General features: G+C 47.8%; 1 protein-coding gene across 5 annotated transcripts in view; it reads left to right on the top strand.

Moving 5' to 3' along the window:
* Nucleotides 1-25,470, top strand: part of PHACTR1 (phosphatase and actin regulator 1) — a 1,250,807-nt gene that overhangs the window by 1,076,709 nt on the left and 148,628 nt on the right. For all 5 annotated transcript variants that reach the window (XM_085606075.1, XM_085606079.1, XM_085606078.1 and 2 more), the window contains one exon: nt 8,519-8,837. In XM_085606075.1, the coding sequence (XP_085462201.1) occupies nt 8,519-8,837 (319 nt within the window). The remainder of the gene's footprint in view (nt 1-8,518; nt 8,838-25,470) is intronic.

Raw genomic sequence — 25,470 nt, 5'->3', positions numbered from 1 at the left:
TTCACTCAATAGACCATCAGTGTATGTTCACATGTACATGTGTGTGCTCTGCATACTCAAGTCTGTCTGGCACATCCCCTCAACACTTTGTATTGTATACTTTTATAATCGAGAATCACTTGCCACCTTCGCACATACTTTGCTCCCATCTCTCCCCGCATTTTACATTGTGTAACAGAGGTGCTATGCCATGTTTGCTTTGTGTACATGGCTAGCCATGGTTCCCACAGTAAGTAGTGTCGTTGTGTCTGATAGGTGTACATGTTGTTTGTCATGTTGTATGCGATTATATAAGGTAGCGCGTTTATTCACGAGCAGTGGTTTCTCCCATTTACATATCGCTGTCTTAAAGAGCATACAGAAGTTTTTCTCACAGGTGCAAACTGTGACCACAATGGCAGTCATTCATTACTATGCAAGAATTTCCAACTGCACAGCACTTCTAAGCTTACAGCCCCCAATCTTGCCTGCTTTCTTGAAAGCACGCCAACTCCCACAATCACACCAAAATTCACACAGCTTTCTAACGGCAGTTATCTGCTTCTCAATAACATGCACTCCTATGGAATGTGAAGTGGCATACCGTATGTCCTTACTGTTTCAAACAGAGTAACTTCCTGTAGCAATGTCTATTCCCACCCACACAAACTAACTCCCAAACTTCAACTTGGCCTTGAATCCCTACTTTGCAAACAGATTTCATTAAACTAACAAAACTAAAGCGCTTTTCTTCAGAACAGAAGTGTCCCTCACTTCTGCAAAATAAATGTATCGCCTGCAGATAGCACGAAGATCCAGTAAAATACAGTCCCTTTTAAATTTGAACCTCTCATTACACTTTGTGAATTGTTACCCAATTTTCAACACATCTCACACACAAGGTCTGGCACATTTTTTTAATACGGTCTTCTCCAGCCTTCTCACAGCCTTTCAAACTGTTTTTGGTATAATACCACACTTCCTTCATTCGATCATCTATCGAATAACAGGAACAGTGCCCAAAATTCTCGCTCTCTTTGCGGCCATCCTAATACTATTTTTGCTTGTAAAAACGACTGCGCTCCCTGTGGTAACAAGCATCTCCGACAGAATACGCCTCAACGCAAAGCTACATCAATACCGTGAAAAAATGGAACAACTTTTCGGCTGCCTGCCTCTATCTTTTATCGGAGCCAGCTACAACATGACATTTATTTACACAGATACAATCTGCGTACAACCATCTTTCTAATACAAAACTTGCCCATTCGACTGGCGAAGGGATGTATGCCTTGCCAACATCCCAACAATCGCTCCCGATATCCAGCAGGTAATGGAGTATCTTGAAATCCATGAACTCGATTGTTCAGGCAATAGAGCAATGGCAGATGCAACGCAAAAAGGTATCGTGGCGGAATGGGATTTCTGCGCAGCCGCAAAAGATCTACTGCAACGTACGACCTTTGACAACATCGCAGATTGCCCGCCAATTCAAATTGCCGCTCCAACATTCGAGGAACATTACTGTCCCTTCGAAGACATGAATTGGATCGCTTCCCTTTTCTCACACGATGGCAACAATGACCTCTTGGAACATTACGCATCTCAAGCCGCTGAAGAACTTCCAGACTGCAATCTCCAAGACTTGTAAGAAATTCATGTTCTTCTTGGATTGATTTTTACCAACTTTTTTGAGTTTTTCCTTTCAATTTTTTTAATACACTTCAATTGAACTATTTTCATATAATAACTTTCTAAGTATGCTCAGGCGTTTGAACTCTGTTTTCATTATTGCCCCTTACGTCTCCAGTCTAACCAGGGATGGGTGATGTACGCTATTACTTCCTAAATTAGCCTAAACCCGACATCCATTTTGAAAGCGTCTCTATTCTTTGTGCAGACGTCTCTCTGTCTGCCTGTTATCCACGAAGCCCTTTCACACAAATGTACTCATCCTCAGCCTCTACTCACGAGCTGGGGATCAACATCAAAAAACACAACATTGTTTAGGAACTGTTTGGCACAGTGTGCTAATCGTATCCTACTTTTATTATCATTATAGAATTGAGTCATTCATGTCTAATAGCTATTGTTTATGTCACATGGAACTGTTACATGTAATGTGGAATTCACTAATGCAGCAGCTTCAGATTTTAATATAACAGAATCGGTTGGAGTTTGCCTCAACTCGGTGCCTTAGCTCTTTGCACAAGAGCTGAAGACAATAATGTATGGTTTGACGAGAAGGGTACCTAATGTGCTTCTCAGAAGCACAATTTTGTGTTCCTCCTCAAAGTTCCGATGTGTCTAGAACTATTACCAATTCTGACACGCACCAGATTGAATCTACCGTACAAGAGATTGCTGACTCTTCTACTGTTGATAATTTTGTGTTACAACAAAGGAGTACCACGATTATTTCTTTATTCCTGCTTCCTAAAACACTGCATTCGAGTCTTCAGAAAGTAGAGGTGAGTAGTTCGCTCTCCACTCCCTGTATTGTATAAATGCATACTAACACTACTTACACAGATATGCTAAAGCGGCCAGTATCCTACTATGCCCATGCACATCACTTTACAGCAATCAGCTCACGGCTTACGCTCACGGTTTCATCCCCGAGACTTAAGACCAGTACCAGTGAGTAGTTTGCTTCCCACTCCCGCTATACTCTAAACGCATACCAACACCACCTGCACAGCTATCCTACAGCGGCCAGTATGCTACAGCACTCAGACCACATCAGTTTACACCCTCAGCTCACGGTTTAGGTGCACGCTTTCATCCCCGAGTGTACCGGCACCTCACCTCAGCACCATCTCACTGCGCAAAACAGCACTTTCACACAGGTAGGGATAAATTCTTCAGCACATCAGTTTACAGCATTCAGCTCACGGTTTAGGCGCAGGCTTTCATCCCTGAGTGTACAGGCACCTCACCTCAGCACCCTCTCACTCTCGGCAAATCAGCACTTTCACACCGGTAGGACTAAATACTTTGCTTCACAGTCCCTGTATAGCACACCCTAAACACCCCACAGATGTTACAGTGCTCCTACCCTCCCCTTTCCTACTTTTTCCCTTTTTCCCCCTTACTCATTTCAACAGAATCACAAAATGGCGCCCACCACTTCCTAGTTGCAACCCCTCGCACTGCTCACAGCCAATAAGCAGCAAGCTCGTAACTCCTCAACCAATCAAATGGCAGAATTCCCAAATATCGATATCTGCAAATTTCAATATTTCTCCAAAACTACTGAATGAATTTACACCAAATAAACAATAACGTGCTTTCTAGACCAAGACCCTTCTCCCTGCCAAATTTGGGGCAATTCCGTTCACCCGTTCGGCCTGTAGCCTTGTCTAAAGTTTCCTATGGAAATTAACATGGAGAAAACACGTTTTGGGACCCCCCTTTTTCATGAAGATTCATCAAACAATGGTAAAGTTATAAGCAAAACAAAAAATGCTCTTCCTATGGAAACTTGGTCCTAACTACCTACTGGCGCACCCTCGTTGCTTGTTTTCCCCGCTGCAGCTCCAAAGCAGAGGGTGCGTCGTCGACAACGGACCAACCAAGCCAGGTCCGGTTAAAATTGACATAACCTTGTGCAACAAGGAATGACAATGCCGTGTTCTGGCCAAATATACCAACAAATATACATAAAGTTTCAACCATTTTAAATACAGTGCTTGTGGGATGTCACGTGTTAGACTACTAAAAGATTTTATTAGAAGACAGACTCATAGTTTTTACATATTAAACATACCAGTTTCTCTCCACAAACCTTGTTAGTTAAATCAACATGACATTTCAAATAAATTTATACAGATTCAAGGATTTTGTTATGCTCTTTTCAACATTTTTCATGTTTAAAGACTTTATTAAGCTCACAGTCCATTATCATGCCCCTTTCAACAATGCTGATAATTATCATGACAATCCATTATGACACTCGCAAATTTAGCCCCTGTGGACAAAAGCATTATCCTTGTCAATAAACATAATACAACTGTTCTAAACAATATCAATTTCATTGGTATTGCAGATATATTGTATCCAGCCCTAGTGGGCAATTGCATGCTAACAGTGCTTTAATATGGTTGATATAAATGCACATTAATATTATCTATCATGCCCAAGTGGGCTACTATGTAATATAACTGTGTATCAGTCTTCTAAAGTGCTTTAACAAAAAACACAAAGTTCAACTAAAACAAAACTGCGAATGGTTAAAACAGAGATTCAGGGAGACTCATTTCAGAATTTCAAAACTCTAACAATCTTACAAATGCGTGTGCGAGTCCTCTTCCATATTTAAACCTGCCGGGGTTCTCGTATCAAGCTCTAATATATAACATGATTCAAGTTTTCTCAATTTTTTCTCCCGGTCACCACCCCTGCCATTTAGTGGAATAGAATCAATCACAAAATATGTTAGCCCTTGCACTTTCTACTGTGGTAGTTTTCAAAAAATGGCGAGCCACTGGATATGATTTATCACCATTTTTTATGGCTCTCAGATAATGCAGTACTCTTTTGTGTGCAGGAAGAATTGTGCTGCCCACGTACCTCAGGCCACAAGGGCACTGGAGTAAGTAGACTGCAAATTCAGTTTTGCAATTAAAATGGCCTTTAATTTTTAGAAAGGCCTGGTTTGTACATTGTGGTGTTCTTCCATGTAAACAGGCTTCACACATTACACATTTTATAAAGCCTTTTTTTCTTTTTAACCAGGAAGAATTTGTAGCTACTGATTGAGATTGTGGAACCATATTACTCACTAACATCTGTTTCAGGGATTTCGCATGCCTAAAAGTTATTAATGGTTTAATCTGTACTAGTTTCCCTTGCACCGTGTCTTTTCGTATTAAATGCCAGTGTTGAGACAGAATGTTCCTCACTTTAATATGTTGTTTATTATATGAGGTAATCATTCTGCATTGATTATTCATAACACTGTCTATTTTTTCTTTTGTTTTACTTTAATTAAAAATAATTTCCTCCCTTGTTTTTTTCTTAGCTTTGTATATGGCTGATTGTACACAGTCCTCTGAATATCCTCTTGCTTTGAAAACGAATTTTTAAACAACTAAGTTCGTTGTCAAGAGCTCCTTGCTCACTGCAATTCCTCATTGTCCGAAGACACTTCCCATAGGGAATGCTTCTGATGAGGTTATTTGTATGGAAACTTGTTGCGTGAAGCAACGTGTTTCCTGCTGTTGATTTCCGGTACAGCATATTATGTAGTTTTGCATCTTTAACATAGATGGTTAAATCAAGGAAGTTCACATAGGTTGCACTGATAGTACTTGTGAATCTTAAATTTAAGTTGTTAACCTGAAGTTTTTTTAATAAACTCTTTCACCAATTTCTCTGAGCCCTTCCATACGACAAATAAGTCATCAATAAAGCGACTCCAATGTAGTATGTTGTGCTGCCACTCTTCCTGGTACAGCGTCTGGACCACCTGCTCCTCCCACCAACCCATATGCAAATTTGCATAGCTGGGGGCAAAGCATGTGCTCATAGCTGTACCGCAAGTTTGATGGAATAACTCGCCATTAAAAAGAAAGTAATTGTTCTTAAGGCAAATGGACGTCATTGCTATCAACATCTGTGTATGTGTCCTCATCTTTATCAGCCTGCTACCTAGATAATACTTTGTGGCATTCAGGCTGTCTTCATGTCTTATGCTAGTATACAATGTTGTAACATCTATTGTTACTAGCAAAAGATCTTGTTCCCAGGGTAAATCATAAATTCTCTTCAGAAATTCCCCCGTGTCCTGGATATAAGAAGAAAGTATTTTCACTAAGGGGCCAAGGAACGAGTCCACAAATTTAGATGTGTTCTCCAGGGTGGTACCTATAGCAGAAATAATTGGGCGTCCAGAAGGATTTTCAAGGTCTTTGTGTACTTTAGGTATCAAATAAAGCACTGGCACTACAGGATTGTTGATTTTTAAGAACATTACTTCTTAATGCGTGAGCAGACATTCAGTGTACCATTCATGCAATTGATTGTTATAAAGGCGGTGACTGGTGACAGCCATATACAAAGCTAAGACAAAAACAAGGGAGGAATTTTTTTTTAATTAAAGTAAAACAAAAGAACAAGTAGACAGTGGTATGAATATCAATGCAGAGTGATTACCTCATATAATAAACAACATATTAGAGTGGGGAACATTCTGTCTTAACACTGGCATTTAATACGCAATGACCCGGTGCTAGGGAAACTAGTACAGAGGAAACCATTAATAACTTTTAGGCGTGCGAAATCCCTGAAACAGATGTTAGTGAGTAATATGGTTCCACAATCTCAGTCAGTAGCTACAAATTATTCATGGTTAAAAAGAAAAGAAGGCTGTATAAACTGTGTAAAGTGTAAAGCCTGTTTACATGGTAAGAACACCACAATGTACAAACCAGGCCTTTCTAACAGAGAAAAGAAAATTAAAGCCCATTTTACATGCAAAACTGAATTTGCAGTCTACGTACTCCAGTGCCCTTGTGGCCTGAGGTACGTGGGCAGCACAATTCTTCCTGTACACAAAAGAGTACTGCAGCATCTGAGAGCCATAAAAAAAATGGCGATAAATCACATCCAGTGGTTAGCCATTTTGAAAAATACCACTGTAAGAAAATGCAAGGGCTAACGTATTTTGTGATTGATTCTATTCCACCAAATGTCAGGAGGGGTGACCGGGAGAAAAAATTGAGAAAACTTGAATCATGTTATATATTAGAGCTTGATACGAGAACCCCGGCAGGTTTAAATATGGAAGAGGACTCGCACACGCATTTGTAAGATTGTTAGAGTTTTGAAATTCTAAAATGAGTCTCCCTGAATCTCTGTTTTAACCTTTCATAGTTTTGTTTTAGTTTAGGTTTGTGTTTTTTGTTAAAGCACTTTGTACTTTTTGAAGACTGATCTACTGTTATATTACATAGTAGCCCACTTGGGCATGATAGATAAAATTAATATCCGTTTATATCAACCATAGTAAGGCACTGTTAGCATGCAATTGCCCACTAGGGCTGGATACGAAATATTTGCAGTACCAATGAAATTGATATTGTTTATAACAGTTGCATTATGTTTATTGAACAGGATAATGCTTTTGCCCACAGGATTGGATTGTCATGATAATGATCAGCATTGTTGCAAAGGGCATGATAATGGACTGTGAGTTTAATAATGTCTTTAAACATGAAAAATGTTGAAAAGCACATAACAAAATCCTTGAATCTGTGTAAATTAATTTGAAATGTTATTTGATTTAACTAACAAGGTTTGTGGAGAGAAACTGGTATGTTTTATATGTAAAAACTACGAATCTGTGTTCTAATACATTTTTTTAGTAGTCTAACACATGACATCCCACGAGCACTGTATTTAAAATGGTTGAAACGTTATGCATATTTGTTGGTGAGAAACCATGCTGGGCAGGCAAAACGCGTCCGATCAGCCGACAATAAATTGTATATTTGGCCAGAACACGGCGTCGTCATTCCTTGTTGCACAAGGTTTTATATATATATATATATATATATATATATATATATATATATACACACCAAAATATTTCCAAAAGGAAATCACCGCACTCCGAGGGAAATTGTATTTTCAAACGAGATTTATTGCAATCGTGCTACTTGTCACAATTAACCACCACCAACGTGTTTCAACCTACTGGAGGTCTTGCTCACAGTATGTGAGTCCATCTTCCATGTTGCTATTTATACTTTCTTCCCAGTACAGCCGATTAAGAGGCCTTGTGGGAATTGTAGTGTTCGTTCTATATACTGGTTATTATACAAAGATTATGAAGTGTTTTTCTTCCTTATGTAGTCATCTCGTGGCATAGAGTTTGCACGGGCAGTTGTTGTGTATATCAACGTGCATTTTTCAGTATATTAGCCAATTTTGCACATGTCCGTTCACTTATGGCGTATTGATCAAAATAATGCTTTATTGACATGCCATACCGCGATGAGTTTCCGTGCTGTTTCGTTCTCGAGCATATCATGGATCCACTCTTTTTCGTGTATTGACACCCACTATGCAACAGAGCAATGGCTTTGTAAAAGGCACAGATTTGGCATGGCAACGGGAGGGGCTTCAGGATCTGCTTTCCTTGAAATTTATTTATTGCAGAGTCTGAAATTAGGTTTAGATTTTTTTAAACAAGCTGTCACCACGTGAAAAGTAATGCTTTGAAGTATAACCAAGATCCTGTTTATCCCACACCACTTATAAATAGTTATTTTTGTAAATTAATTTAAAGTATGGTAGATGTATTACAGAAATTATCCATGTTGTCTCAATTAAATGTGGTAATGCTGATAGTGGCTAATTTTGTATTAACATCAAAAAGTTGACAACAGATTTTTTTGGCTTCAAAACGCTCTTCTTTTTGTCAGTGTTTATTTCGTGTGACAAAGAAGGCCAACCTTACGTGTGAGACTTAAAGTAAATCTGCTGTATTGCTGTCTGTCAGAGGTTAATGATATGTGTTGTACCTTTGTTCTAGACTCCGGCGCACCTGGGAAACTGCCTTGTATGCCAGGGAAAATGTCTCCTCCACTACCTCCAAAGAAAGTCATGATTTGTGTGCCATTAGGGGGGACAGACCATGGCCTCTCGTCGTATTCCAACCAGAAGAACTCTCAGCACCACCACAGCGTTCTGCCATCACAGCTGGCGGCCCATCAGCACCAGTTCCAGTATGGGAGCCAGCATCTGTCGGTGGGCTCCAACTCGATACCCATTCATCAGTCACTGCCCCCGGGATGCCGGGTGATCGAGGAGTTGAATAAGACTCTTGCCATGACCATGCAGAGGCTGGAAAGGTATCACACCCCTTCTATCATTTTTTCACACTTTGAGCTTTGTATGTATTGTCTGTCTGGCATGTATCCATGCCTGGGAAATGCTGATATGGGCACAGGATTGGAGGGTGCTTTTCGGGACATTCGTTCTCGGTTGCCTCGGTCTCAGTTACTTGTGTTTGACTATGATCTACAGAGCCTGGCAGCAGTAGTATGAAGAAGTAGCCCACACACTCTGTGCATGAGAAAGTGGGTCTCCTCAAGCTTAGCCAAAAAACCTCATGCATTATATGTGTATGTGAGTCAGAGGTGAGAGCAGGCACCCACTTCCAGACTGTGCAGCTTTGTCAGTTGCCAGAGGTATGATAACAGAACATCATCATCACCCCACTAGAGTTAATAAAAGGATTTCTATATCTCCATTGGAGTTAATATTAGGATATCTTCACCGACCTCCAATTGGGCAGTATTTTTGTAATTATTATTTAGGCCACAATATTTCTGTTGGACGTTGTATTCACTAATTATATTCTGCCACGCAAAATGAGAAACAAAATCTCACCTTGAGCTTTAACAGAAGCTCAACCCATTTCGTCCTCTCATTGGCTCAACCTTACTGAAGCTGAGCGAGATCCTGGATATGAAAGTGAGCATGCAGCAGCCATCGCTGCTTGAGCCTTTCCCTTCCCAGGTTATTGCCTGCCCCTCAATGTTTCCAAAGGATCCAGCCTGCTCCCTCCCCTACTCCCTGCACTTTGTGATACCTGCCAAAGCCTGCCTCGGTGCTGTTGCCCAGGTCTCCCCAAGGCTGAGGAGACCAGAGGGATTCATGGGCCAGTAAGTAAAGAATTTATCTATGAGCTTGAGCGCCAGCAATTCAATGTAGCCTTAAATCCTTCTGATCTTAATAAAGTGAGCACTATTACATTTGGTCACTGGCAATAGAATCACCTGTAAGTAACAGTGCTTAGCAACTGCATAAATTCTGGCATGATATGTAAAGTAAAACAAGTTATTATTCATGCCAGGTTAGTATTTGTTTTTTGAGCCATGCACTGACCCACTATCATGACATATGGCTTGGTGTCTCAGAGACATAAAACTCCATGTCCTCTGCTGGCTCAGATACAAATGATTCTTGGTGGGCATGGATGCTTCCATTTCAGGTGTAAGAACCTCAAAGTGCCATTAATGGACACCAGTTTGCATGGAGGTGGAAAGGGGTATAGGGCTGGGTATTATGTATGCATTTTTGCGTGTGAGCGAGTGAATTTGCACCTGTGTGTCTGTCTGTAAGTGTGTGCATGAGTAAGCAAATATGTGTAAATCAGTGTGTGTGAGCGCATGCACATTGCTGCCGTGACTGCTTCACACGTTAATTCATGCTTCTCTGAGAGTTTTTGGGAATGTATACCTTCTTTCTGTTGGAACTGGGGGTATAATGGTAACCATCCCGGGCATAATTGTTGCCATGGCATATTGTGGGAGAGCATTCTTGCCATTCCGGTGGCTGCCCTTGGCATACTCCAGGCCCTTCTGGTGACCATCCTCGGCATTATACATGCCTTGACATATTGTGGTCATTCTTGGCATGTTGTGCCCTCTTTGGCTTTATATTGGGCATAATGGTTTCTTTGGCAAATTGGGGGTATCCTTAGTTATAGTTGCTATCTAATCACAACACAAAGATGCCCATACTGGGAATATTTTTAGCTATGTGCAGCATAATTGAGGCTGGTAGTATTGTGCTCTTACATATTATGGGCATTCTTGGCATAGTAGTGGCCATTCCAAGCATAGTGGTGGTCATACCTATCATAATGGTCCTATAGCATATGTGGTCAGTTGAAACATTGTGTACATCCGCGGTACAATGGTGGCATTCCTAAGCACAGTAATGGGTATTATTGGTATAATGGTTGACTTGGCATAATGGCGACCACACCAGGCATTTGGTGGATGTCCTTGGCTACTGAAAGGCACATTTAAAAAATATATAGGCGGCTACGTCAACTTGCAAACCCTGAAACTTTGAACAGCCTTTAACATCTATGACTTCTCCTCACATAACCCAATGAGGGGTCAAACTTACTGGGCACACCAGGAAGATTTGAAAACTTGCTTGAGTGCCCATTGAGACCAACCTTTGAAACCTGCGACTTTTTAGCAAATATGTCTACAAATTACTGTTTCTTTGCTCACATCATTCATTAACACCGCACTTTGCTTCTGTGGGGCTTTCAGATGCAGAAGGGGGTGGGGAGTCGGTTGAGCCCCCCTATAAATTAAAACCTTCTGAACCCCAGATCTCCTCAAAAACTTCTTCTTACTTGCATGTTGAAGTTAAGGCTAAACATACGAAGAGGTCTGGCAAATTAGCTAAGTCTAATAAATCTACCAAGATAAGCAAACCGCTTTTGGATTCTACCTCAAAAATTACACCTTCATTACGATCGTATTTTAAGGTCGTTCCTCAAATACTTGATCTGGCTCAATCCCAGCTTCAGACTCCTTCTGTCTCCATCTCCTCGTTAACAATTTCCGACATGTTGGCACCTTCGGTCACAGGGGGCCTTCCTGAATTGTCACCTCAATCTGTAGCTTTAGGACCTGTTGCTTCACCTGCGAAGTCACTGGCATGCTCTCCTACTAGTGATTTACTACCAGCCCCAGTCCCAGTGGATGAGAATGATCCATTTAAGGAATCTAAGGAATCTGGGGAATGCTCTAAGCAAATTAATCTAGGCTTAACTCCTCCAATTCCCTCACTTCCTCCAGAGCTTTCAATGTCTTTATCTGATGCTACTGGTCCCAAACTTAAAGTGACTCATACACGGGCATTTCCTGGTAGTGAAACTGGGGGTAAGACAGTGCATAATGACCCCCTAGACTCTAGCAGCAAGGTCCCAAGCGATTTTGATAGCCTTGAGGGTGAGGGTGTACTTACTGGAGAGGATCTTGGGCAGGGTTCGGATTTTGGACTCGTAAGTTCGAGGAGTGCTGTTCAGAAAGAGCTCCAGCCTGCCATTGATGCGGTACACTTGAACCTTAACTTAGGTAATACTATAGATTCTAACGGTGGCTTAGTCTCAGACTCTCTTGCTTTAGATCTCCCAGTCTCCGCCTTACAGCTTATGTTTTCTACTCTGTCGGCTGATATTAAAAGGGGTTTTGAGGAGTCTGCATTAAATCAGCGGGAGATAAGAAGCTATTGCGAATCCTTAGACACAAAGATTGATTGACTCTGCACAAGAACAGGAGTCTTAGAAGAGACAGTGGCCAGCATGTCGATACATCTTGACAAAGCTAAGGAGGAAATTGAGAGGCTTAAGAGAGCCGACACCACTATGGCTGAAAGAATGGAAACCCTTGAAAACAATGCCAGACGGAGCAACATCCGTATCTTGAATGTGCCTGAGGGCAGTGAAGGATCTAACATTAAGCGCTATATTATCACCCTTTTAAGACACTCTCTAAAACTGGATCAATCTGAGGAGGAATTAACATCTGAGATACAGCGAGTACATAGAGAGCCATTTAGGCGGAATCCACAACGGACAAAGCCAAGGAAGATTTTGTTGAACTTCCATACTTACTCGCTGAAAGAACATATCCTTAATCTTGCTCTTAAGCAAAAATCCCTGGCAGGGGTGGGTTTTACGTTTCAAATTCGATCTGACCTGTCGAGGGTTACCCTTGAAAAACAATGGGAGCTAGGAAGCAGAATGGAGGCTTTTAGGAAGTTTGGTGCATCAGTTCAGATGGGGTTTCCAGCCGCTTTGAAAATAATGATCAATAATAAAATGCATAATATTCGTTCAGTACAGGCGGCGGATGATCTTCTGATGTCCTTAGGGGGTTCTAAGGGAGGCTCTGGCTTTGGTTGAGTCTTGTGTTACTATCTTTGGATCCTGACCTCTCTTGGAACTCCAAAGCAGTTTCCCCTACTTTTTCCTCCTATCCTATTGTCTTCAAATAGTATTCATTCACCCCTCCTGTATCTTGTTAGCAGGCTCCTATGTGTCTACGGACAAGTTTAACTAGATAGACTAGAAAATATATATATATATATTAAGCAAATAAAAAAAAATTATATAAAGAAATTGACAAACAAGTAAAAAAAAATAAGGGGGATTTCACAATGGAATTGGAGTAGATTGCTTTTTTATAATTTTCTTATCGCACTTAGCTAGCGATGCCCTGTGCGGGCTCGGTAAAGGGTAGGGAGTACCACAAACCGGGCTTGATCCGGTTAGGTAGTACCAGGGTTCCTCATGGGTGGGGGGGAGGTATGGGTTTGGGTGTGAGTGGGGGAGGGAGGGAATATAAGTAAAATTGTTCCTCATCTTTTTTTTGGCTGCAGGTATATTCTGTTTTTCTAGTGTTGGATAATTTAGTTAAGAATCTATAGACTTTACTGCCATGAGTAACCTTAAGATTCTCTCCTGAAATGTTAATGGCCTGCGCACCAAGCCAAGGGCAAATAGAATCCTACAATATCTGCGTGATTCTGATGCACAGGTCATTATTCTCCAGGAGACTGGAGAGCGAGATATTTGAATTGGTTAAAAATAATAGGTGAGGGGGAGGAGCCTAGCGCTTGACCAAGATGGCCGCGTGAGCCCTGAGCTCCCGCTACCCTCGCGCCCTCCTGCACTTATCCTGTCCTAAATCCTGATTTTCATGCACGGAATCCTGCAGATGAGTCACAGCTGGGGCGATTGACGTTGTCCGGGCGAAGATCGCCCACCGGGGACCGAAGTTGTGCATGGCGGAAGATTGCGGCCTACCTCCGAAGGATGCCAGGGGCTTGCGTTGGCAGGATGCCCGGCCACTAATTGAACAACAGCGGCCCTGGGAGGTGTGAACTGACGGACGGATGCCGCTGCACTTTCACTTTCGCTTTCTCGCCCTTTGTTTGCTCTGGATTGGGAGTGCTTCGCGCAGATCCTCCTTTGTCTGAAGGACCTCCCCCCGGTCCTGGCTGACTGTTGTAGTCCTATTTGACCCTGTTTCCTCTAGCTGAGTGAGGGACGTCCTTTGGCAACTGACCGTCCTGCTGTTCGGGATGTCGACCAAATCGGAGGCAGACAGGTCGAAGTCTAAGACTACCCGGCGGGGAGGCTATACCCAATCCAACAATATGGATCGTTATGCCCAGCAGAAGGGGTCGCCCGGTGGATCGGGACAGTCGCTGGAAGCGCAGAAGGCCGATTCATCCCCAGCCTCGGAGTTATCACTGCAGGATATCAAAGGGGCGATAGATGGGATGCAAACTTCGATTGGGCGACAGTTCGAGACCCTGGCGCACAAGGTGGACATGATTTTGATTGATGTCAACTTGATTCGCGCGGACCTGGGCAAAACCAATGAGCGGGTCAAGTCCCTGGACCTCAAGACTACTGGTCTCGCGGACGATGTCTCGGAACTTCAGGCTGAGGTTCGTAAGTTACGCACCGCGAATGACCTCTCCGCCCGCCGGCTCGAGGACTTCGAAGGTCGGGCCCGGCGCAACAATGTGCGCCTTATTGGGGTCCCGGAAACTTCAGAGGATCTCTCCGTGGATCTACTCGTCGAGGATTTGGTGGTGAATCATCTTGCGCCTAAGGGCCTCAGCAAGTTCTTTGCGGTGGAGCGGGCTCACCGAGTGCCTGGAGGACGGCCCAAGGTGGGAGCCCCCCCGAGACCGATTGTAGCCCGGATCTTTAATTTTCGGGATCGAGACGCTATCCTGCAAGCATCGAGGGTGACATGCCCGGTCCCTTTTCAGAACGCCTCTGTGAGTTTTTATCCTGACTTCACCCAGATGGTGCAGAAACAGAGGCAGAGTTTCCTGGGGGTGAAGCGGTGGCTCAGGGACATGGACCTGAAGTATGCCATGCTTTTCCCCGCCAGGTTACGTGTGGTGTATGAGGACCGGACTTTCTTCTTCGAATCACCGGATATGGCAGGGGACTGGTTGGATGCGCTCCCTCGGCGACAGCCCGGCCGGGACAGTGTGGATGGAGCGGAAGGCGACCGTGATGTACAGAAGTGATACCTCCGGTGTTGGCACGTATTGACTCAGCCCCGGACAGTGACTCGCACCTTCCTGCAGTAATGGGAGGGCGGCGGGGGGAAGATAGGAGCTCTTTCCTCCCTTGGGGTACTTTTTGTAGATTTGTTTCTGATAGGGCGACAGGCACACTGTAAGTTGGGGGGGCTTTGTAAGCTGACGCAGGGGTGCAGGGAGGGGGGGGGATTTGGGATGTTGGGGTTGTTGTTGGGGGCGGTTTTTTTTCTTGCAAGGCGTAGCAATGGTTGTCAGCATTGTCCGATCGTGGTTCTCCGGGGGGGGTGGAGGTCTCTTTGTGTTCGGGGATGGGGGATAGGGGCTTAAGCATAATCAGCTGGAATGTTAATGGCTTAGGGGATCGTATTAAACGGGGGATAGTCCTGCAATTCTTGAAACGGACCTCGCCAGATGTGGTCCTCCTGCAGGAGACCCATCTTATAGGGAATACGTGTCATGCACTTAACAGAAAGGGTTATAAATTCATTGCTCACTCGGGGTTCTCCTCAGGCTCCAGGGGTGCGGGCATACTTGTTAGAGCTTCCCTACCATTCGAGGTTGATTCCACCATTGCTGATGACAGGGGGCGCTTTGTGGCTGTGGCGGGGAGGTGGGAGGGCAGAACATTGGTATTGGTTTCTGTTTATGTCCCTCCTGCCCTGCAGGCCTCCACGTTTGCTGATCTGGGCAAGGCCTTGTTGGAACTCCCCGAAGGGATGCTGGTGGTGGGAGGTGACTTCAATGCGGTTGGTTCTGGAATGCTTGATAGGTATCCGCCCAGGGACACCGGGGGTGCCCAGAAGTGGCTTCCCGATTTTATAGACACTTTTGGTCTGGTGGACTGTTGGAGGCTACGGCACCCCACTCAGAGACAATATACCTTTCATTCCGGGGCCCACGGGAGTCTCTCTCGGATTGATTACTTGCTCACTCTGGCTGCGCACGCCTCTCTGGTATCTGAGGCTAGGCACCTGGCTCGGGGCATTTCTGATCATTCACCGGTGTGGGCCCCCTTGGATATTGGCCGGGTGGCGGGGGGCAGGCTGGCTCCCATTAACCCCTGGTATTTTCATGACCCCAAGCTGCGCAGTGCGTTGTTGAAGACAGTTGACTGCTATTTTCAAGAGAATCAGGGTTCATTTGAATCTGCGGTGTCCTTGTGGGAAGCGTTTAAGACTGTATTGAGAGGGGAGGCCCTTTCCTTGGTAGTGGCCGCCAAGCGGCGGAGAGACGTCGAGGTGGCGCAAGTAGAAGACGAGATAGCGGCTTTAGAAGTGGCCTTGGAGGAAGATGTTGCACCGGCCACACTGCATAATTTGAGCTTGAAGCAACTGGAGTATAGGGATCTGGTGACGAACGCTGCTAAGACCCTTCATAGGGAGCAGCAGGGTCGACTGTATGATGTCGGTGATAAGGCCGGGAAATTGCTGGCGTGGTTGGACAAAAAAGAGCGTGTCAATCGAGTGGTGCCGGAGTTGTCTACGGATGGGGGAGAGGTTGTTACTGACCCTGACGGTATAGTTCAGTGTTTCTCGGACCATTTTCATACGGTATACACCTCGGTCTCGGATAGGCCGACTGAGGATTCGTGTGACCTGTTGCGGGATATCGCTCTGCCCTGCCTCTCTGCCATTGATAGGGATGACCTCGATGGAGATATAACTGTCGACGAAGTGGCATGTGCTATCCGCGCGTTGCGCTCCGGTAAGGCTTCGGGCCCAAATGGTTTGCCGATTGAGCTGTATAAGGTTCATCCGGACAAGTTGGCTCCTCACGTGCGCGCCATGTTCGTGGAGGCGCGGGTGAATGGGTTTCTTCCGCTCGATCAACGGCTGGCGACGATTGTGGTAATACACAAAGACGGTAGGCCCCGTGACAAGTGTGGCTCCTATCGGCCGATATCACTTCTCAATGCCGAGCCGAAAATCCTTGTTAAGATCCTTGCTAACCGCCTGGTCCGGGTGCTTGGCGACTTGATCCACCCGGATCAGTCGGGCTTTATCCCGCACCGTAACACTGCACTGAATCTTAGACGCCTTCATGGCGTGATTGCTAGGACGGGCACGATGCGAGAACGGCTATTGTGGCGTCCCTCGATGCCACGATGGCCTTCGATACGGTGGAGTGGGCATACCTGTGGGCTGTGCTAGCCAAGTTCGGCTTTGGGCCTGGATTTGTGGGCTGAGTGAGGTTGCTCTATGAGGGACCTCTCGCTAGCGTCATGGTGAACGGGCGGGCGTCGGCACCGTTCGAGCTCAGGAGAGGCACCCGGCAGGGTTGTCCCCTGTCGCCGTTGTTGTTCGCTCTTGCTCTTGAGCCGCTGGCGGCGTGGATACGATGGCACCCGGACATACGTGGGATTTGCTGGTCGCCTGACCACGAAGACCGTATTTCACTTTACGCCGACGATATTCTGCTATACCTCACCTCGCCTAAGAAATCTCTGATAGTGGTTTGTGACGTCTTGACTTCTTTTGGTATGAACTCTGGTCTTGTCATTAATTGGGGGAAGTCATACTTGTATGTCCTGTGTGGAGATGTCCCGCCTGTACCGCGCAACTGCCCGCTCCGGATAGCCCAGCAGGGTTTTTTGTATTTGGGGATCTATATTTCCATCGATCCCATTTTGCGATACGAGAAGAACTTGCTCCCTCCCTTGGCGCGTTTGCGGCGGGACGTGGCGGCGGTTGCCGCTTTCCCTCCTTGGCCGTGCCGCTCTGTTCAAAATGATGTCTCTTCCCCGTTTCCTCTATGCCCTGCAGAATACTCTTGACTGGGTCCCGGCCAGTTAGTTCCGTGAGGTTGAAAGCCACCAGCGCGCGCTATTGTGGGAAGGGGGTCCGCGTATAGCGATTGCTAAGTTGACGCTTCCGTGGTACGACGGGGGCATTGCGCTTCCGGACATCCGACGTTATTACTGGGCCACCCAGTTGAGTGCGATTAACCATGGTGTATATGGTCCGGCGCTGAGCCCTGGCTTCGCCATGGACCGATGGTTGCTACGTGGGGGTAACTACTCCAGAGCGTTGTATTCGAAGTCGTTAGATTTAACCCTTACGGGGCCCACCAGGGTGGCCGTGCATGTATGGAAGGTTGCAACGGATTCACTGGGCTGGAAGGGTAAGCTTACCCTCGCCACCCCTCTGTTTGACTCCGATATTCTGGGAAAGCTTTGGCATACAAAAGGGTTTGAGAAATGGGACCTGATCGGCATATCCAGGGTTGGAGACCTTTTGGTTAAGGGTAGGATAAAATCATTCGAGGAGCTGCAGAAGGAATATGAGCTGGGGAGCTCGGAGTTCTTCCGATACGCTCAAGTGTGCCACGCCTTGCGGTCAGTTCTTGTAGAAGGGGAGAGGGTGCCTGAGTCCTCTCCGTTAGAGGACCGGATCCTGGATGGCCATATGCCAGAGAGTACGATCTCGCTCATTTATAAGAAACTTATTAATGTTCGGGCGGATCTTCTTCTAGGGTTGCGTGCTCAATGGACCAGGGATGGCCTTGAACTAGATGATGAGGATTGGCAGTACGCAGTTTCTTCTCCCAAAGAGGTCGCGATCCCCGCGCGCCTGCGGTTGGTGCAGCTTAAAATACTCCATAGGGTCTACGTGACGGGGCCCAGGCTGGTCCATATGGGTTTTTCTGAGGAGGGCTTATGTAAGAGAGGCTGTGGTATGGTGGGCACCTTCCTACATAATATTTGGGAATGCGGTGCGATTATGGAGTTTTGGAGGCGAATCCACGAGGTGATGGGGGAGGTGACGGGCATCGTCATGCAGCCTGAGGCGCGATGTTGTCTCCTGAATGTTTGGGGTCCTACCGACCACGACGCGGCACAGACTCAGTGGGTGACCCTGGGGAACATGGTTGCCAAGCGCGACATTGCTCGTCTGTGGGGCTCTAATGGGCCTCCCACATTGACAGCGTGGATGGAAAACATGGATTGGAGCATGTTTAGGGAGAAGACAGTGTATTGTGCTCGAGGGCGCCCTCGGAAATGGCACTCTGTATGGGGGCGCTGGAACCAGTTCAGAGGGGGCATATGCCTGCCCCCAGACCCGGACCCGCCCGAGGAGCAGCTCTCCCCTTAGCTTTCTTTCCGGCTTTGAACTTCTTGCTGATATGTGTATGTCTTCTTGAGTCTCTGACTTCCCCTCCCTTCCCTTACTATAGACCTATGTCTGTTAGACGAAATGGGGCTCGCTTCCCCTGATGGGAACCCCTTCTGGTGCTTACAGTACTTATCGCCTTGCTTGTGTTTAGGTTTGGATTTGTGTTTATTTAAAACAGAACCTTCGATTCTCCTGTCAGTGGAATGTTGACGCTAGCATGTGTTGTGTTTTTAAAGCTGCCGTACCTCTGGGTTGTCGGCTGAATAGCTGTGTCACTGACCTTACAGAATAAAGGTTTTTTAAAATAAAAAAAATAAAAAAATAATAATAATAGGTGGATAGACTTATCAGTTTCTACCTCTCAGTCGCTTAATGTGAGAGGTGTATCTATTTTTTTAAAGAAAACTATCACCACTAGATTAGTTAGTCAGGTGGTAGACTCGGCTGGGAGATGGGCAATTGCCACGGTAGAGATAGGAGGTTTTCAAATAACATTGGTAGGGTATTATGGGGCCAATAGAGATGACCCCTCAGCATTAGAATCTCTATTTTCACAGCTTTTGCACTTCCCTGAACCCACTATTATCGCAGGGGATTTTAACATCGTGCTTGACTACGCTCTAGATAAAACGCCATCGAGTCGACAACAAGTTCTTTCTAAGTCTAGAGCGTTTCTACTTAATTGTATGCAGCAATATGGGTATATTGACATCTGGCGGATAAGGGCAGGTCAGCAATCAGGATTTTCCTTTTGAAATTTTAAATATCGGCACCAGTCTAGGATTGATTTCTTTTTGATTAGTCGCAATTTGCAGGGCTGCATAAAAAATGTTAGTTATTTGCCTTCTCATCTGTCGGACCATTCTGCAGTAAAGTTAGATCTTGTAGGCATCGTGCAGCTCCCTAACAGATCATCGTCTTTTGATCGTATTTTTCTTTCGTCACCGGATGATGTTGCTTACCTTAAATTGGAGGCACGTGAATTCATGCAACTTAATATAACCACAGCAGGTACCAACACTGTATGGGATGCGTTCAAATGCTTCCTGCGTGGAGCTATTAAAAATAAGGTCACATTTCGCAGAAGGCAGTATACTCAGGAAGTAGCGTCTATTGAAGCCAATCTCTTATTAGCACAGGCGGAATTAGACTCCTGTAGTAGTAGTACTCCCAGTCTTATTTCAGCTAAAAAAGAGAAACTGCTTGAGCTTAAAATGCAATTGGCTTCGGTTCTAAGTCAACGCCTGCTCCGTAGATGGGAAGTTAGCAAACTAGCCCAATTTGAATTTGGCGAAGGGGCTGGCAAATTGCTCACTTGGAAATCCAGAACTGACCAGGTCCGTAATACAATTAATTCAATCACCTCCAGCTCTGGGACCTTAACGTCTGATGCAGAAATTAGAACGGCATTTAAAGATTTCTTTCAGGAGATCTATCAAGAGGACAAAGACATCTCCCCAAAATGCATTAGAGAGTGGCTAAATAATATATCCCTACCTTCGCTCTCGTCGGATCAAAGAGCTTTTTTAGATATGGCAGTTACGGAGGAAGAAGTGGTGGCCACAATTTGCGGAAGTAAGAGTGGTAAGGCGGCAGGGCCCGATGGCCTACCAGCTATACAAGAAGTTGGTGGAAGAGATCTCTCCTTTTTTTGTTCTGCTTTTCAATCAAATACTGCAGGAAGGGGCACTTCCCCCTAGCTCCTGGAACAACGCGTCTATCACTTTGATACTTAAGCCTGGCAAGGCTCCCACAGATTGTGGGTCATATCGTACTATTTCCATTCTCAATGCCGACTATAAAATTTTTGCATCGCTTCTGGCTACGAGATTGGGTAAGGTTGCTTCGGACATTTTACATCCTAACCAGAAGGGTTTTGTAAGGGGTCGCCAGCTCTTTGAATTAACCTATGATCTGGTGGGAGCTATAGATATGGCTACCACTAACTGTTTGCCATTTGCTATCCTCACGTTGGACGCCACCAAGGCATTCGACAGAGTCAATTGGTTGTACCTGTCGAGTGCCTTGGCTAAGTTCATCGTGGGTGAGGGCTTCCGTAGAGCCGTACGACTTCTTTATCATAGTCCATCAGCATCCGTTCTGGTTAATGGGGGCCTATCCGAGTCCTTTAACATCACAAGAGGAACGCGGCAGGGCTGCCCTCTATCTCCATTGCTTTTTGATCTTTACATTGAGCCTTTTGCTCAGACATTATGGGATAATAATATCATCAAGCCCTTTAAGTATAAGGCATGGAAGAAGGTGGCCCTGTATGCGGACGATGTTATGATTTTAACATCAGAGATTAGTACTGACTTTCCCACTGCCATCACGCTAGCCCTCGAATTTGGAAATGTTTCGGGGTATGAGGTGAATGCCTCAAAAACCGAAATAATGGCTTGGAATACTGATCTAACAGGATTTATTGCACCACTCAGCACAAGCCTGAGATATTTGGGGCTAAGAATTCTTAAGGATATTAATCTAATCGCATCTACTAATCTATCTGCAGTAGCTAAAGAGTGTCGGAAATTAATGGATACGTGGGGACACCTCCCCTTGTCGGTTCTGGGACGTGCAAATCTGGTTAAAATGTCTATATTGCCAAAATTCTCGTTTTTATTGAATACAATTCCACTTTATTTTGATACATTTTCTTTGACTAAAATACAAGCCAGAACCGAGCGCTAGGTGGCGCCTGCCTGTCATGGACGCCTTCCCGTGAGGCTCCCGACGCCGGTCCCCGCGAATCCGCCTAATCCCCTCCTGGACTGCCCTGGCCGACCACGATCTGGGCGCTGGGGTGTGCGAGGCTGCCCTGCTGCCCCACACCGGCTCTTGAGACGCTGTGACCGCCGGGGGCCTGCCTGGACAACGCGCAGCCGTGCCCCCCCCCTGGGGGTGGCGGAGGGACCGCACGGGCGAAGTGTCCCCCCTGGAGAGGTGGGCTATGTTCAGGAGGGCTGGCCCTGGCGATTCCCGGCTGCGGTGCTCTTGAGGAACGATCCGCCGGCTGGGGACTGTGAGCTGCGCTGCTGGACCTTGCTTCGCTGGGGGAGGCCCACGGACGCGACTGCGGCGGGGGATCGGACTCGCTGCCCCGCTGAGGAGCTCACCGGAGACTGACCGCTGGGACTGGTCGTGCCGGGCCCTTTCCGGCCGCGGGTTCCCCCCGCCGCCCCCCTGCTGGGCTCCTGTCCGCTTGAGCACCCGCTGACACTCTGCTGGTGTGTCGTTCGCCCGTTGCCCCGATTCACTGACGGCCGCCCCAGATATGGGTAAAGACAAAGCCAACAAGCCAGCGTCCGGGGCCACCCAAACCAGGATGGACAAATTCACGACTTCCGACAAGGGGCCCGGCTCCACGGCCGTGCCGGCCCCGGCCCCCGCCACAGACCTTGCCGCCATCCTGCAGGCCATCAACTCCTCCCGCGCCTCCCTCGAGGGCATGGTGGGAGAGGTCAAGGTGGACGTTGCTCTTCTCCGACAAGATCTGCGGAATGCCACCGCCCGCATTTCTGAGGCCGAGTCCCGGATATCCACTGCTGAGGATGACATCCGCCACCTACAGGACCAGGTTCGGGAGTTGACCACCCACTCTAAGGAACTACACCGCCGGGTCGAGGATGCAGAAAACCGCGCTCGACGCAACAACCTGCGTTTAGTGGGATTTCCGGAGGGAGTTAAATCGGGTCGAGCGGACGATTTCATGGAGCGATGGTTCCGGTCCTGGATGCCGGCAGACAGCCTATCTCCTTCGTTCGTGGTGGAGAGAGCCCATCGCTCCCTGGCCCCCAGGCCCCCGGGTGCGCCCCCCCCGGCCGTTCATCCTCAAACTCTTGAACTTCCGCGACCGGGACGCCATCCTTCGCGAGGCCCGCTGCCAGGGTGCCCTCCACTACCAGAACCACAAAATCATGCTATTCCCGGACTACACCCGCGAAGTCCAAGAGCTGCGCCGCTCCTACACGGAAGTGAAACAAAAGATGCGCTCCCTGGGACTCCAATATCAGCTCCAGTTCCCGGCCCGCCTCCGGGTCGTCTTCCAGCACAAGACTCTGTTTTTCGATACCCCGCGGGCGGCCTGGACCTGGTTGACGGAGGAGCACCCCCTGCAGGGCTCTGGGCACGGATCGCCTACGGGTATGCGGGGGGGACGAGGAAGGCCCCGGACATCGAAGACCCGTCGGCGGCACCGCACATTACCCCGGGAGCGCACAGCGGAGGAGGTGATCACCACGCGCTCTGGGAGAAGGTCACGCCGAGGGTCGAGAACCTCCTCTGCCTCCTCGGCCGCACACGCCAGTCCCGGGGCAGATGGACGACGGACCGTGCCACCCCGGCTCACGGGCCCTGCAACTCAACCGGCCGAACATTTGACTTTCTTTGCTTCTTTTTGGGGGAGGGGGGGTGGGGGATGCCTGGACGGGGGTGGAATGCTCTATTATCAGTGTTGCTCTTGGCCAGGGCAGGTAACTCAGGTTTGAATTTAATTGTATCAGGGGTCCACTAGCGCTCAAGCCCAAGCGTTTTAGCTTGGTGGTTCTTCCATTTGGTTCGGGCGACAGATGCTTCCGTTTTCGAAGTGTAGGGTGGGGGGTGGGGGGTTGGGGTTGGTTTGGGGTTGTTTCTTCCCCGTTGGGAAGACTTTGTTGGTGGGGGATGACTCCCTCTTAATTGTTGTGCTAAGGTATCATGTGCTGTTTGGCCTGCTCTCTTGCCCGATTTCCCGTTGTCCTTCCTCTCTGGGGACCTGCTCAGACGCGCCTCTACTGGCCCCCTCTTCTGTCCTAGACCATGGCTGACCCACCTGTCCCTAGGGCCGCCATGCGCATACTATCCTGGAACGTCAATGGTCTTCTGGACCGTTTTAAACGCATGGCGGTCCTCAAATATGCGCAACGCGCCGAGATTGATGTACTCCTCCTCCAGGAGACTCACCTGTTGGGTAACAACTGCCCCTTCCTTGGCCGCTACGGTTATGACAGGGTATGGCATTCAGGTTTTGCACGGGGATCCCAAGGAGTGGCCATTTTGCTCCGCAAGTCCTTCCCCTTTGTCCTGACCCGGGTGCATTTGGACCCCCAAGGTATGGTAGTGGTGGTTTCTGGCAATCTGGAGGGGCGGCCCCTTACCCTGATGTCCCTTTATGCAGCGCCATCTCTCTTGCCGTCGGCCCTCTCCCACGCAGCGGGTCTCCTCCCGACACTCCCGGCGGGCTCCCTCATTCTCGGCGGAGACTTCAACGCCGTCTACTCGCCTCACCTGGACTCGACGGGCCCGGTCTCCCTGTCCCGCGTCGCCCGCGCAAAACAGCTCTCATCCTGGGCTGAATCGCAGGGCCTCTGCGATGTCTGGCGGATCTGGCACCCGCAGGCACGCCAAAACACCCACACATCGGCGGCCCATCACTCCCATGCCCGGATCGACCTCATCTTCGTACCATCCACCGACTGCGCGGGGGTGCGAGATGTACGCATTCTTCCGAGGGGCCTTTCGGACCACTCGCCTGTGCTCCTCGCTCTCGGTCCCCCACCCCTCTCTGCCCGTCCGATGTGGCGTCTGAACGCCTGGTTCCTCCACGACAAGGCTTTCCGGAAGGCGGTCGGGGGCGAAATCGCCGACTATTATTCCCATAACGAGGGCTCTGTCATCTCCCCTGCCGTCCTGTGGGAGGCCGGCAAGGCGACTGTCCGGGGCGCCGCTAAGGGGCATCTGCAGCGCCAACGGCGGGCCCAATCCCAGAAGCTCGCGGAATGCGAAGCCCAAGCCTTGGAATTAGAGCGCAGTCTGGGGGACTTGGACGATGCCGCACGGTCTCGTCGATTGGCCTTCCTGCGGGAAGAGATTCGCCTCCATTCCCTGGAGGCGGCGAAGATTCTATGGCGCTCCTCAGTGGCCCGGGTCTACGGCTGGGGAGACAAAAACGGCACTCTTCTCCACCGACTGGCGACCTATCCCCGGGCGGGAAGGATCATTCCGGCCATCGCGGACCCAACGGGTGGTATCCACACAGTCTCGGTGGCGATAGCCCAGGCGTTCGCCGACTATTATTCCCAGCTGTACCGCCACAGGCCGTCCACGCTCTCCCTCGAGGAGTTGCTGGGGACGACCGCGGCGACGCTTAAGCGGCTGCAGCCTGAGGTTTCTGAGACCCTTGATTCGCCGATCGAGCTGCAGGAGATCGAGGAGGCCATTGGCCGCCTGGCGCCTGGGAAGACCCCGGGACCCGACGGGTTCCCCCAGGAGTACTACGCTCACTATCGTGAGATGCTGGCCCCGAGGCTTCGGGACCTATTTGCAGCCGTGGTGGAGACGGGCTCGTTCCGGCCCGAGACGGACACAGCAACCATAGTTGCCCTCCCCAAGACTCAGCCTCCCTCGCGGTCCTGCTCCGACTATCGGCCGATATCCCTTATCAACACCGAACTCAAAATCTATGCTACGGTCCTGGCGCAGCGGTTGCGCCCGTCGCTTGCCTCCTTGGTCC

Source organism: Triturus cristatus, chromosome 5_1 (assembly GCF_964204655.1).
Source record: "Triturus cristatus chromosome 5_1, aTriCri1.1, whole genome shotgun sequence".
Taxonomy (NCBI): Eukaryota; Metazoa; Chordata; class Amphibia; order Caudata; family Salamandridae; genus Triturus; species Triturus cristatus.
This window is presented reverse-complemented; position numbering and strand designations above follow the sequence as displayed.